This window comes from Betta splendens, chromosome 9 (genome assembly GCF_900634795.4).
Source record: "Betta splendens chromosome 9, fBetSpl5.4, whole genome shotgun sequence".
Taxonomy (NCBI): domain Eukaryota; kingdom Metazoa; phylum Chordata; class Actinopteri; order Anabantiformes; family Osphronemidae; genus Betta; species Betta splendens.
The window spans coordinates 24438868-24451930 of record NC_040889.2 but is presented as its reverse complement, the minus strand read 5'-3'; the positions used below and the strand labels follow the sequence as shown (position 1 = coordinate 24451930).

The 13063-nt window shown below is 47.3% G+C and overlaps 1 protein-coding gene across 3 annotated transcripts in view; it reads left to right on the top strand.

Annotated features, from left to right (window-relative positions):
* Window positions 1-13063, top strand: part of fbxl17 (F-box and leucine-rich repeat protein 17) — a 155293-nt gene that overhangs the window by 105351 nt on the left and 36879 nt on the right. For all 3 annotated transcript variants that reach the window (XM_029163185.3, XM_029163184.3, XM_055512056.1), the window contains exon 9: window positions 6334-6410. In XM_029163185.3, the coding sequence (XP_029019018.1) occupies window positions 6334-6410 (77 nt within the window). The remainder of the gene's footprint in view (window positions 1-6333; window positions 6411-13063) is intronic.

Here is a 13063-nt window from a genome sequence, read left to right as displayed (position 1 = left end):
TCCCCTGGTTTCTGACGGACAAATCGACCGGCCCGTGAGTGACACTTGGTTTTGGAGGTAGTTAGTGCCGCGTTAACGGCCACGCGCTTTCCAGGTGACTTTAAATGAAAACACCTCCAGCAGCCAGGTGCACTTGTGACCTCCCTATTATTTAATGTGCGCACCTTTAGACCTGCCAAGTGACCGTTTCCCGGGGCTCCTGCTGTCTCTGCGTTGGAGCTTTGCCACTCGCTGGAGCACCAGAAGTGTTTTACCCCGCGATTCCAGCTGCAGGAAAGGCTTCGAGCCTCCTAAGATCCTGTGCCGAGCACAAGATGGGAGATGAGAAGAACCTTTGTGTTTCTGCTCTCCGTCAGCGCCTGCCGAGTTCCCTCGTTTGGTGTTCGCCGCTCCCTCCCCGAAAGGAGAAAAAAAGGCACAGGTTGGACAGGAAAACTGGGGATGATGGGAATTTATGGCTCCAGTTATGACCCCATCGGCACATTTCTGAGCGGGCTGATGACAAGCTGCTGGAATGCCCTGCCGCTTCGCACACTCATTTGAAAGCATGATTAACAGTGGTGGAACACAATAGGAATGCGATTCTGCTTTGAGCGGTGGGTATGGAAGGCTGGAAGGCGAGCCTGGGAAATCATCCAGGCCCTAATTGCTGGAGCAGACCCTGGATCAGACGGCTGGAACTCACTGTACAGCGCGTGCACACACAGACGCACGCACACACGAAAATGCTTGATGCTGCCTTGGCCTCTGGATTTATGATTTTGTAATTTATCCGTAGCAGTAAACAAATATCAGACATGTCTCTCGGGTTGCTTCGAAAGAGCTGCAGTAGAAAGTGTGAAGTGAAGGTGCACTCGCTGAGCATCACCTTATTACTAATAAACCCATTTTGAAAAAACTGTTTTACTCAAAATTAAAAAAAAGAATAAATAAATTGTGTGGCTTTGGTAAAAGAAACTTGGATCATTGTCACTTGGATCCTGTTGATGCCAAAATTGACAGAACCAAGAAGTACTTTAATTGTCTGTCCTCTGATAAAATCAAGTCCGATAGTTATTTATATCAGTATAGTTTTTATACTTCATTGATATTTCTTTACTGTATCTCAGCAATAATTGTCCAAGTTGACAGACAGTATCAGAATGCTTGCTCCCGTTCAATAAAAGCCATATCGCTTCGTTTTGCTGCCTGGTTTCAGTCTGGTGTATTTACTTGCTGAAGAGCTCTTTGGAGGTATTGGATCTTTTTATATCCATTTTTATGAGCCCTGTGGCCTTAATTTCTTTTGTCCGGAGGATTCAGGAAATGCGCTACAGCAGAATGTGTGAAGAAACGAAGGCCTGCGTCCCATCACATGTATGGATTTATAGCTGATGTAAAGAGCATTTACAGCAAGCAGGGGTTCCAGCTCCGCCTCCACAGAAGCATAAAGCTCGTTCTTGCCTTCATCTCTTCTTCTTTGCTGCTCCGCCCTTCCATTTCATTAAGTCTACAAACAGCCACGCAGGTCCAGAGTCTGTCCTCCTCCTCCTCCTCCTCCTCTTCCTCCTTTTACGTTTTCAACCTCTCCCTAGACCTCGGACCACTTACTTTTTATGCTCACTTTTTCCCAACCTTTTAAAAAAAAATCTCCCGTTTCTGTTCCTCCGCTGCCTTTGTGTGCTTGGACAGCCGTGTAATTGTGGTCCATATGAAGAGCGGGATGAGACGAGGCCCCGCGTTGGTTGGCGGCGCTCGTGTACCTACTGTACCTACAACCATTCTCCCAGCGCGTCTTTGTTCCTGCTCCATTGTGATGGACTAGCTAAGGAGGAGCTCTACACATGTTGTTTGGCTGCAGGACCGTCTGCGGTCTTTGTGATAAATATGGACCTCTGTTTCTCTCAAGTATTGTTACTATTCTTCCTCGTGCTGCCTGTCTGCTTAGATGCCTCTGGCTGTGCTGCATAAAAGAAGATTAGCTTCACCTCCGAGAGACACATGCGCGTTCAACAAACAGCGCAGTCCGCGTAACAGCGCGCGCACACATCACATGTAGTTGAGTCTTGGTGTAGAGCCGGTCCCGGTTCTGTGCGTTGACATTGCTCGGTGACGTGGTTCGACCAGTGTGGCGACTACAGCAGGATGAGCCGTTGGCTTGCAATGACAAAGTTTGCTCATTTAGAGTATTACCATGGAAACGAGCTCATAACAGAGATTAAGTCTGCTCAAACAATGAGCCAGGATTAAAGGATGATCACTAGACTTTAGCAAGGTTTAACCTCTGGTTGTACAACAGAACACACACACACACACACACACACACACACACACACACACACACACACACACACACACACACACACACTGATAGAAGCAGTATTCTGTTCTCTGCTTGGTGATCTTTCGAAGCGCTAATCCCCTTTTTCTTCCTTCATATTTCAAACACTAATCAAGGCTTTAGAAACATCCGTGTTACTGAAGAACTACCCAGTGATTTCTTTTGAAGCTTCATGTCTTTGGTGTTGATGAATCAATAGATCACCTTCGCTGTAGGAATGAAGATAAAGAGGAACCTGTCCCAGCCTTGACTTAAGTCAAATGTTCCAGTCAGTCTGATAAAACTGCTCGTATACAGTTTCCTCCTTTAGGAGATGAGTAAAATTATTATTCTTTATATAATTTTGTAAAAATCACAATGTAATAATTTTACATGCAGCATTTTTAGAAACGAGTACAGTAGCACTGGAATTACTGTAGCTGCTAATGTTTGCTGTTCGTACCTTTGCATTGACACTAAGCTGGTGTAGGGGAAGCACATGTTCTGTTCATGTTCAAGTGTACGTTTAAAAGCGCGTTCCAGGTTCCACAGGACACGACATTTGTTATTGTTCACTCTTCAGCTCCTCGTACCTTTTGCGCTTCAATGACGTAAAAGCTCCGGGAAACGCTCTCACTAATCAGAAGATAAGTGAATGTAGTTACCATGGTTTCATGGTAGCGTAATTGAGTTTCCTCCCAGAAAAAAATAAAAAAGGCAACGGTGCAATCAAATATCCAAAACTCAATTGTAATGTTTTTCTCCTCATCACGGCAGAAGTGTGTTACCATCTGGCTCAGTGGAGATTATTAAAATGTTCTTTACTGTTAGTGCCTCTGCAGAACATTAGCTCAGTAATGGACTGACAAACTGTTCCACTGTCTCAGGTAGAGGACAGGACGCTCGCAGAGGCTAAGTTCTTCAACAGGCGGCGCCAGCTGGGTGGCGATATGTGAAAGACATGTTCTGGACGTCCGGTAATTCAATTTAGACACAAAAATGCTCATCTGGGTCTGTGTTTAAAGACGAGGAAATTCCCCCAATCCCCAGTGACGGCGAAACCAAAAACAAAAGTTCGATTTGGTCCGTGCGCGTCGCTGTGAGAACGAGATAGGGAGAGAAGTGACAGTTTTATTGCTGACCCCTAGCTGTTTGTGCCACCGGCGCGGTGGTGCAAACACACACACACACACACACACACACACACACACACACACACACACACACACTGACCCCCGGGGAGCCTCGCTCCCTCCCGCCTCCTAGTTGCGCTAATCACTTAAACATGCGGTCCCCTGGTTGTCATGGCAACAGTTGTATTGTCATTTGAGTGAAAAAGGTGGCCTTCAGCTGTATATTAGCCAGCTATATATAACAAACTGCCTTTCTTCCCTGTGCTGACGGAGACAACTGTCTTGACTTTCTCACCTCATTCACTTCCCATAATTTACTCTTTCGCCAGCTGCTCGCGCTCGTCTATCTCATTATTCTGTTATTCTTCAAAGCCATCCTTCATTTTTGTCATCCTTTACGCACTGCCTCCTTTTCCACCTTTTTACCTAATCCTCCATCCATCCCGCGTCCATTCGCTCTGTCATCAGACCTTCCTCCTCTCCCAGCCGCATCTCGCCCCCTCCGCTAACTCCCTGTAATGTGCTTTTTCTTTCTGGTCGCTCTCTAAAAGCTGCTCATCCTACTTCTCCCCTCTTTACATTATCTCCCGCAGCGCCGCTCGCCTCCAGATGTTTAGTATGCGCCCCGGGTCCAGCCGGGGCTTTTGTCACAGAGTCTGTACATCATTGAAAGCGAGCAGATCACTAATTCGTGTCAGCTGGGCCTCGTGGGGTGAGGGTGGAGGCGGGTGGGGGCTTGTTGCTGTCGTCAAGGCCTTTAATGTGGAGAGAATCATGCCTAAGCTCATATCACACGTGTTGGTGCTCGGCGCCTCCCTCACCTCACACCAGCCTCTGTCTCCTTTTGTATTCTACTCATCTTTTTCTAATAATCTTCCATAATGTACAGTGACTCCAGTAGAGAGTCACTCACTGAATCACGTTGTTGTAGATTAAAATGCATTGGTAATTGGTAAAAGCTTTGTTTTTGTTTGAGAGTCTGTGTAGTAAACAAATTAAACGGACGATGTGGATGTGTAGATTTAGAGCTCTGAGTCTTTCTCGCGGCAGCCGAAGCAAATGAATTTCATCGCGGAGGATTCATGTTGCATGAGACTAACTCAAACATCACGGCATCATTCTATGGAGGAGCCGCTTCGGAGGCGCGGAGCCAAAACAATGCTGAACAGTCTGTGATTGTCCTTGTGTGACTCAGCCAAAGCCACATAAACCCCCGAAACGCTGAAGACTTTTATTCACTTCTCACCCAATCGGATGGTAATTGGGGGAATCCCCCCGGAATAATGGCATCATCTGCCCAAATCCAGGTGTGCAAACTTGTAGAGACTCACCCAGGAACAATGCGCGCTGTCCTTCACCGTGTCCTCAAATAAAGCTGTGAGCATTCTGATAAAATACTCCACATTGCGGAGCTTTCTGCTGTTTTCTCCAGGCCTCGCTTCCCATGTCTCCTCCCTCCCTCCCCCCTCCCTCATCAGTTGATGTCTGATCTAATTGCTTTTGCTCTGACCCTGAGGACCCGGCCACAGTGTAACAAGCTCCCAGTGGATGGCCTCCGCCTCAGTCTTCATCGCTGCATCCTCGCATCGCTTTCTTTCTACCGGTTCCCCCGTCGACTCCTCCTGCTGCATTCATTCATTAGCAGCTCTAATGCTCCCGCCTCCTGACACACAGATTATCCAGAGGTGGCTCAGGAACGACCAACAGGTCCTGTTTCCGGTCCACACCTTAGAGGAGGAGGCCATGAGAGAGAGAGAGAGAGAGAGAGAGAGAGAGAGAGAGAGAGAGAGAGAGAGAGAGAGAGAGAGAGAGAGAGAGAGAGAGACAGAGAGAGAGACAGAGAGAGAGAGAGAGAGAAAGGCTGAATGAAATAATGTAGAGAGGACACGAAAATAAACATGAGGAGTGAGAGAAGTGAGAAAAGAAACAGCACAGGCTGATAACGCAGAGAGGCTCCAAGGATCACTGCAACAGGAATTTAATAGAAAAGGTGAAATATGAAGATGCAGCCCAGTGAACTACAGCAGATAGGCTGGCGTGCAGAAATAAGGATTCTAGAAATGTCACACACTCCTTGACTTCCTCCAACCGTGTGTCTCCTCCATGATCCCACGGCGCGATATGTCACGCGTTGAGTCGCGCGCGCGCGCGCGCGCAGGACGTGTGGCTCTGTGTGAGGCCCAGAACAACACAATGCGCCCTGCGGTCTAATAGGCCAGCGGAGGGCGCGGCCGGACGGCGCCGACGTGGGGGCGCGCGGCTCTGCCTGTTTTGTCCCATAAATATTCACGACAGAACACCAGCATGAAGATCAAAACGCTCTCTCCTGAAGGTTAATAGGTCAAATGTGTTGATCAAATTCTAGTTGTTGCACACATTCCTCTCATTAGAGGCATTTATAGAAGATCATTTGATACAGATACTCTGATCTTCCCCTTGGCCTTCTCTAGTGTATACTACACACACACACACACGCACGCACGCACGCACACACACACACACGCACACACACACGCACACGCACACACACACACACACACACACTGTAGGTCCTCTGGGCTCCGGCGCTGGGCCTGAATGCAGATATCCATCTTTTGAAGTGAGCCCGTTTGCTGCGGATGCGCGTGAACGTGCATGCGCTCCTGCTGCTTTAATCAAATCAGGTGTTTAATTATTAATGTGTGTGTGTGTGTGTGTGTGTGTGTTAAAAGAAGCACAGACAGACTTTGTGAACAGTTATGACCCTGCAGCTGTACTGTTTAACCTTTAGCGTGGAATAATCCCACAGCAGAGACAGGGAATGAGGCTGTTTGTGAAAAATGGCCTCCAAACAAAAAGTGAGGACACACCTCAGGTGACGCTCACCGCATTTGTTTTCTGCTCTTCTCTGCGTCTCTGCAGATGCGTGGAAATCATCGCCAAGGAGGGAAGGAGTCTGAAGGAGCTCTATCTGGTGTCTTGTAAAATCACCGACCACGGTAGGATACTTTCAATCACTGTCCCTTTGTTGCAGTCGCCCTCCAATATTACGATCGTAGCCATTATTGCCTACGGTTGCTACCGTGATTCAGGACTCATTTGACTTTACAACTCGCCCCTTATGAGACTCGCAAACAGTAAAAATGTTATTGAAAAGTTTCACACAGAGCAAAGTACTGTTAGCGGGTTCTCCTCGTGGATGCCGGCGTCGCACTACTCCAAAGGAGGATTTCTATGCATTCGCTTGTATTTGTGGATTAGAGGCCTTTGTATTGTCTGACAGGAGAAATACTATTTGTTTTTTCTTCCCAGTGTACAGAGAGACTTTATATCCCTCCAGCATCATCTCCCCTTTGTTTACACTTCCTCATGTCTCTGCTTGACGCCAGTCTACCATATGTTTTGCTGAATATTTTAGTCTTTTATCAGCTACAGTACAGCACACAGTTGGACCACTTCAGTACTGACACATCAGGCCTGCAGTGCTGACTAACGCTGCTTGCATAATCAATTTGATCCGTGTGTGTGTGTGTGTGTGTGTGTGTGTGTGTGTGTGTGTGTGTGTGTGTGTGTGTGTGTGTGTGTGTGTGTGTGTGTGTGTGTGTGTGTGTGTGCGCCCCCCTGAGAGTTCCACATATGACAACTACTGCTTGTGTAGCCAAATACAGTCAAGCCAAAAAACATAAATTCTGTTTAGAGCATTACATTTTGTGCTGAAAACTAAAGTCTGGTATTAAATTAAATGTGTATTTACCCAAGTTTGATGGTGATGGCACATTTAATCATAATGTACACATGAATATGTGCCGTTGTCTGAGAAAGCAGACTGTCGGCTCTTCTGCCTGGTTTTCACATTGACTTCTCTCACTTAAGGTGAATTCATTTGCAGTTTTCTTTCAAAGCCGGCCTGAGATGTCTGTTTGTGTTTAAGTTGCTGGTGTCTGGATTATTAGCTTGTCGAAAATTGCACCAAGCGATAAGAGACAAAACAAGCCTGGCGCTTGTTAGTCCCACGGTGTTTGCCTGGCAGCTTAGCGAGCTTATGAAGGGTCGGGAGTTGGACTTCTGGGAGTCTGCAAAGCTTCTCCAGACATTGTTTGATACATGTACGTGCAAAATTGACTTGTGTGATTTATTGTATGCGTTTTATCCTTTCAAACACACCTAAATTGATACAAATTGCACTGTTTTCTAATCACAGCATGTGTCTCATGATGTTTAAACCCAGGGACTAATTGACAGAATTCTACCTATGAAGCGAGAGTGGAGACTCGGAATGATAACTCTCAACCTGAGCTGCAGTTCGTTACAGTGACAATAATCACCTTGACCTCTCTGAACCTTAACGGTGTGTGTGTGTGTGTGTGTGTGTGTACTGTGTGAACTGTTATGTGGGCGTGTGTTGGTGTTTGATGAATGACTCGGAGATCACAATAGTACATTAAATCTGGAATGTGCTCTACTACCCCCCTACATCCCTCTTTCCTTCTCCCTCTGTCTCTCTAATCATTCTGACCAAGATGAATTGGTGATATCTGATCTTCTTCCTCCACTAATGACCCCTCTGGCCCTCTTTGCCTGATGATGGGGTCTGTGTGCGTCCGTCCAGGATAAAGATGCCTGTTGCAGGAGCTCTGTGCTCTAACAAAATGATTGGTGGATTTCCTGCTTCAGCCTCTGATAAATTAAATAACAGAATGGAGATTTTACATCTGCCAAGCTAGCCTGCGTTTTTTTTCCACCCATCTCCTGTGCTAATTATTTTTATTAATGGCCTCTCTGAGTGCATTGGAGATGTCCACAAGCCTCTTACGTTTGAGTGTTCTGTTTTTTCCTCCCAGCTTGTTCTGCCCGTGTTATTTTATAGAAGCTTTGAGGACAGACAGGCAGAGACGTAAAGACAGGTTTAGATGACAGAAAGCGAGAGCGAGGCAACATGTAATTTTACTCCCAGCGCAGATGGTTTTAGAGATTATTTTGTGAGGAACAGAAACAAATGGAAGAAGTGAGGATGGAGCGCTATTGGCGTAATGATCTCACCGAAAGCCCTATTAGTGCCGTGGAATAAAGTCTCGCACTTCTCTCCCATTCATCAAAGAACATGAAAACTAATTAGCCAAAATAACATTTTGCTTGTAATTAAAGCAGTGTAGAAACTCGTTGAACACCTGGATTCTTTGGTTCACATATGTTTGATGATTTATGCGTTTTCGCAGCTCCTGGTATTTCACACCTGTAACTAATGACTGATGGAAATGAAGGTTCATGCTACTGACTTTTATTCACCCTTCTTGCATCCAGACTTTCTTTGTCTTTCATTCCTGGCTTAGTTTGGAATTAATTCAAGTTCACGTGTGCACACAGAGCTGTAATAGGTGCCTATAAACCAGGATGACTAAAGAGGGAGACACATTAAGTGTGTTATACATTAAGATGATGCAAAGGATTCCTACTGCAGGAGGAAAAGTCAGCTTGGAGAATAAATGTGGTGATTAGCATTTAGCACTGAATTTAAAATGGATAAATAAAAATGGAAACGGTTTTTACTCTTCCACAAAGGAGTGTGGGCAAAGATGCACAGAAACAGTTTATGAAGCATAACCTGATCTCCTCAGACACCAGGAGGCCTGTGCGCTTCTATAGAGAGGCCATATGGAATCGATTCAGCATCACCCCGGGACCCGAGCTTATTTAGATAATTCAACTCATCTTTTCATATGGGAGCCCTCCAGCTGCAGCAATTTGAAGTCCTGACCCTTTGTTTAAGAACCCCTAATCTACAGAGTACCCACTTATCACTGCCACTTGCGAGATTCGAGGGTTTCACATCCAACTTATTAAGTAATTATGTATTTAAATGTGGAGATAGTGGATTGTCTCCATTGTAGATCATGTAAATATTCGGAATCCTGTCTGACAAGTCCATTTAAAGAGAAGCAGGCCTCTATATGCTGCGTCCTCGGCTCCTCCTGCTCCAAAGACTAATACAGTTACTTAACGTGTCACATCGAACAGCTCTTTCTCTCATCAGTGCCGCTTCTCACTTTGTCCGTTTCACCAGCAGGAGTGAAAGCACCAGTATAACACGGGTTTGAAAGCTGATCCTGATGAGAAAACCCTCTCGGCGTCTCTCCCAGTGCTAATCAGATCTTTACACCAGCGCTGTCATCCGCACTGACCGAGCCCCACACAGGCAGCGGATCACAGCGGCTCCACAGACAGCGATACCTCCTTATCTCCTCCCACTCCTGCACTCTGCTCCTTCTCACTGCGCGCCTTTTGTTCTTATATGTGTTTTGCATTCATATGCATGCGTTTGTGCGCGTCTACCTGCACTTATCTTGTCCCTCGTAGCTCCCTCGCTCCATGCAGAGACAAAAAGCCAGACCTTGGCACCTCTGTTCTTTACATATGGTAATTCCCCGGGTTCACCTGCGCGATCCCTTGCCTTGTCAGTCACGGCCTTCTGTGTGCGTCTGTGCAAATACAGATGGAGGAAGACACCTGTGGGGGATTGCGCGAGGGGTGAGAGCAGCGCCGCTCTGCTCCCGGAGAGCGCCGATCATTTCCAGCTTCCTCCTCGATCCATGGAGTCCATCAGGCCTTTTGCATAAACAATGCCAGGCGACATTTCAGGCACTGTTAAACACTGTACAGTACAGACATCACTTTCTGCCTGGAAGGGAAATTAAAAGTTGGAAAAGTCTTATTTTCCAACAATATCCACCAATATCCCTCCTAATAAGAAATCTCCACAGCGACAGCCCATCTTCCAGACTGCTGTATAAGAAGGACTGAGCTACTGAGATTGTGCCTTTCATTGTTATGTCCATCTGTATTTACCTATCTGTCAGCTTGTGAGATTATTGTTGTCATTCAATTTTCATTTGTCTTATTCTCTTATTTGCTCACCCCTTCACAGCGCCGCCGCAGTTAACAGGCGCGCACCTACACATTTCTCCCTTTCATATTCCCTCTCTCTTCATCCGCGGGCCCCGTCCTCCTCCTCTTCCCCTCTCGTCACTCGTTCCATTCATCTAGGTGCCCGCGCTTTTATCCCAGACGCTTTACTCTAAATGCACCGAGCGTTGATAGATGGGGTTCCTGGAGTCGCTGCCCTTGAGCAAAAAAAAAAAAAAAAAAAAAAAAACGCTGCCGCGCGCGTGTTTGTGCGTGCGTGCGTGCGTGCGTGCGTGCGTGCGTGCGCGTGCTTGTGCACGCGGTTCAACCCCCCTCCACTCCCACTCCCCTGTGGATGATAATGCTTTTTTATAAGGTGAGGTCACTCCACGTACTGTAAAAGCACCTGAAAGAGCTCGGTTACACTTTACCCCACAATGAAAATGCCATGTGACCGGTGCGCTCCCATATACAGTCTGACGAGGGCACCGGGGTGTGTTTAAAGCCCCGGAGTTACTGAGGCAGCTTTTAACCTTAAGGACAAAGCAGGCTTTTATTATCCTCTGCTTTTATTATTTGTGCTACGTGTCATCACCCTCAGTGTGATGCTGCCACTTTTAAAATGCCACACAGCAAAGAAAGTGGAGAGGACTCCAACAAACCGCTGAGTTAATGAATTTCCTGAAATGACAATAATTACTGTGGTTTTTAATGATAAGCCTTCGCGTGTTTTCCGTGCGACGTCTCCGTTCCCTCCGCGTCTTTGCTTTGCCGAGCGTTTATTTACCAGCCCGCAGCCTGAGTGCTGCGCGACGCGGCGCGATGTAAACTTTGATAGTGTAATAGCTTGTTTGCTCCCCTCGCTCTGGCACTCAGTGGGTAAATAATGTAACTGTAAAAGCAGTCAATTAAGGCGCACAGAGCGGCGCCGCAGATTTATGTGGCGCCGCTAACGGGAGCGAGTCAGTTGCGAGCGGATACGTCAGGAAAGGATGCTAATTTCTTAGCTTTACTTCCCAAGTCGAACCCGGGCCCCGTCGTGCTGTCGAGTTAAGTGTATGTGATCTTTGGTCTCGGCGTGTTGCGTTATTTCACCTGGCGACTCGGACCTTGACGAGTGTAACCATCATAGCACAGCTTGACAGGCGACCCGCCAGGGTGTGACCCCGCTGACATCACTTCCATTAGGCGTAAAACGGTGGAGGCAGAGGCAGCCGAGCCTGCAGGCCCACTCCCAGGAGCCCTTCCCTTATCACGGCGCGACCCCGAAAACCAACGGAGCGGCAGCACACAGAAATAGCACCTACGAGGAGAAGTCATAAGCTGTGGGCCTCCTCCTCCAGGGCGGAGATGGTGGAATAGATAGAGGCCGAGAGCAACACATGTTGCACAGTCCTACTGGACGCGGCGAGGGCAGAGACTCATAAAGTGGGTTATTATCTCTGCAAATCAATGAGAGCCCCTGAGCTGCAGGGAAACCCAGAATAACACCGAGCTCAAAAGTATCAGGAAGATTTCAGGAGAGATTTCAGACCATGCCGGTGCTGAAATAGCCTTATTTTACAAGTTAACCGATTAGTAAAAGTTAGCAAATGCACCACCGTGACCCAACAGTGAGCAATCAGTGTTCCTCCACTGAAACTGCACGTCAGCCCGAGCATCTGCAAGTTTGGTAAGTTGATTAAGCTCCAGGAGGAGGCTGGGAGGGTGACGAGCGAGGAGGCAGGCTGGACCTGAACCTCCTCTGAGGCGAGGCTTTTAACGGAACGCCTGCCTCTCAAGTGCTTGAGTACACTTCCATAGGGCTCCAATCTACAGATTCTTCAGTGTGTAGCCGAGTATATAAATCAAGATTTCCTCCTCCTTAAATCAGCCAGTGGTGGTATTTGCAGATTGTGAAGCAGCACGAAGAGGCTGAAATTGAATTAGTTTCCATATATTGTCCTCCTCTCCTCTTTCTCCATCTAAGCCCTGTGGTCTATCCACTGTTTGCCTTATGGGGGAGAAAAGTGGGGGGCTTAAGCTGCGAAGGCTGGGGCTTAGGCCGTCTACCGTCTTACTGGTCACACACTAACCCTCTCTGTCCCGCCGAGACATGCGCACACCCGTGCTCCGGGGATTAAAGCCGGGCGTTTGCATTTACACACACAGCCGCAAACACAATCACGCGGGGCGGCGCACACACATTATAGAAGCCCCTTTGAGCTCATGCTAATATCGCCCCTTATTCTCACTATCGGGTTTCAGCGCACGCATTTTGCTGTAACTTTGGGGAGAAAAAAAGCGCTTAAGCCACAGCTATTTTAGGCTTAACGCTATGAAAAGCAGGGACTCAGGCGACTTAAATGCATGTTTTTGTGTGGACATTTCTATATGTGTCCAAAAAGCAGTTTGAACACACGGCGCTTTTTTATTATTCTAAAATTGTATGTTAAAACAGGAGTGAGGCTGAAATCATAGGGCTGTTTTCACAGTAAGAGCTGGCTGATGAATTCCTGATGAAGGTGAGTCCGCTCTGTACAGTACGTGTCACCAAAGGACATAATCCTGCATCTGAGCAGATGTCAACGATGCCTGTGTTTCAGAGGAACAGCTCCCATGTGCGTTTATGAAGCCGCAGTACAAACCGCCCATTCGTTTGATCTCTCGCTCGCTCGCTCGCCCGTCGTCGTCTTCCCGCTCTCTCTCTTCCACCATCATCGCGGCCCTGACGCTCCCAGCAGCCGCGTGCTTTAAGCGTGCCTGTGGGACT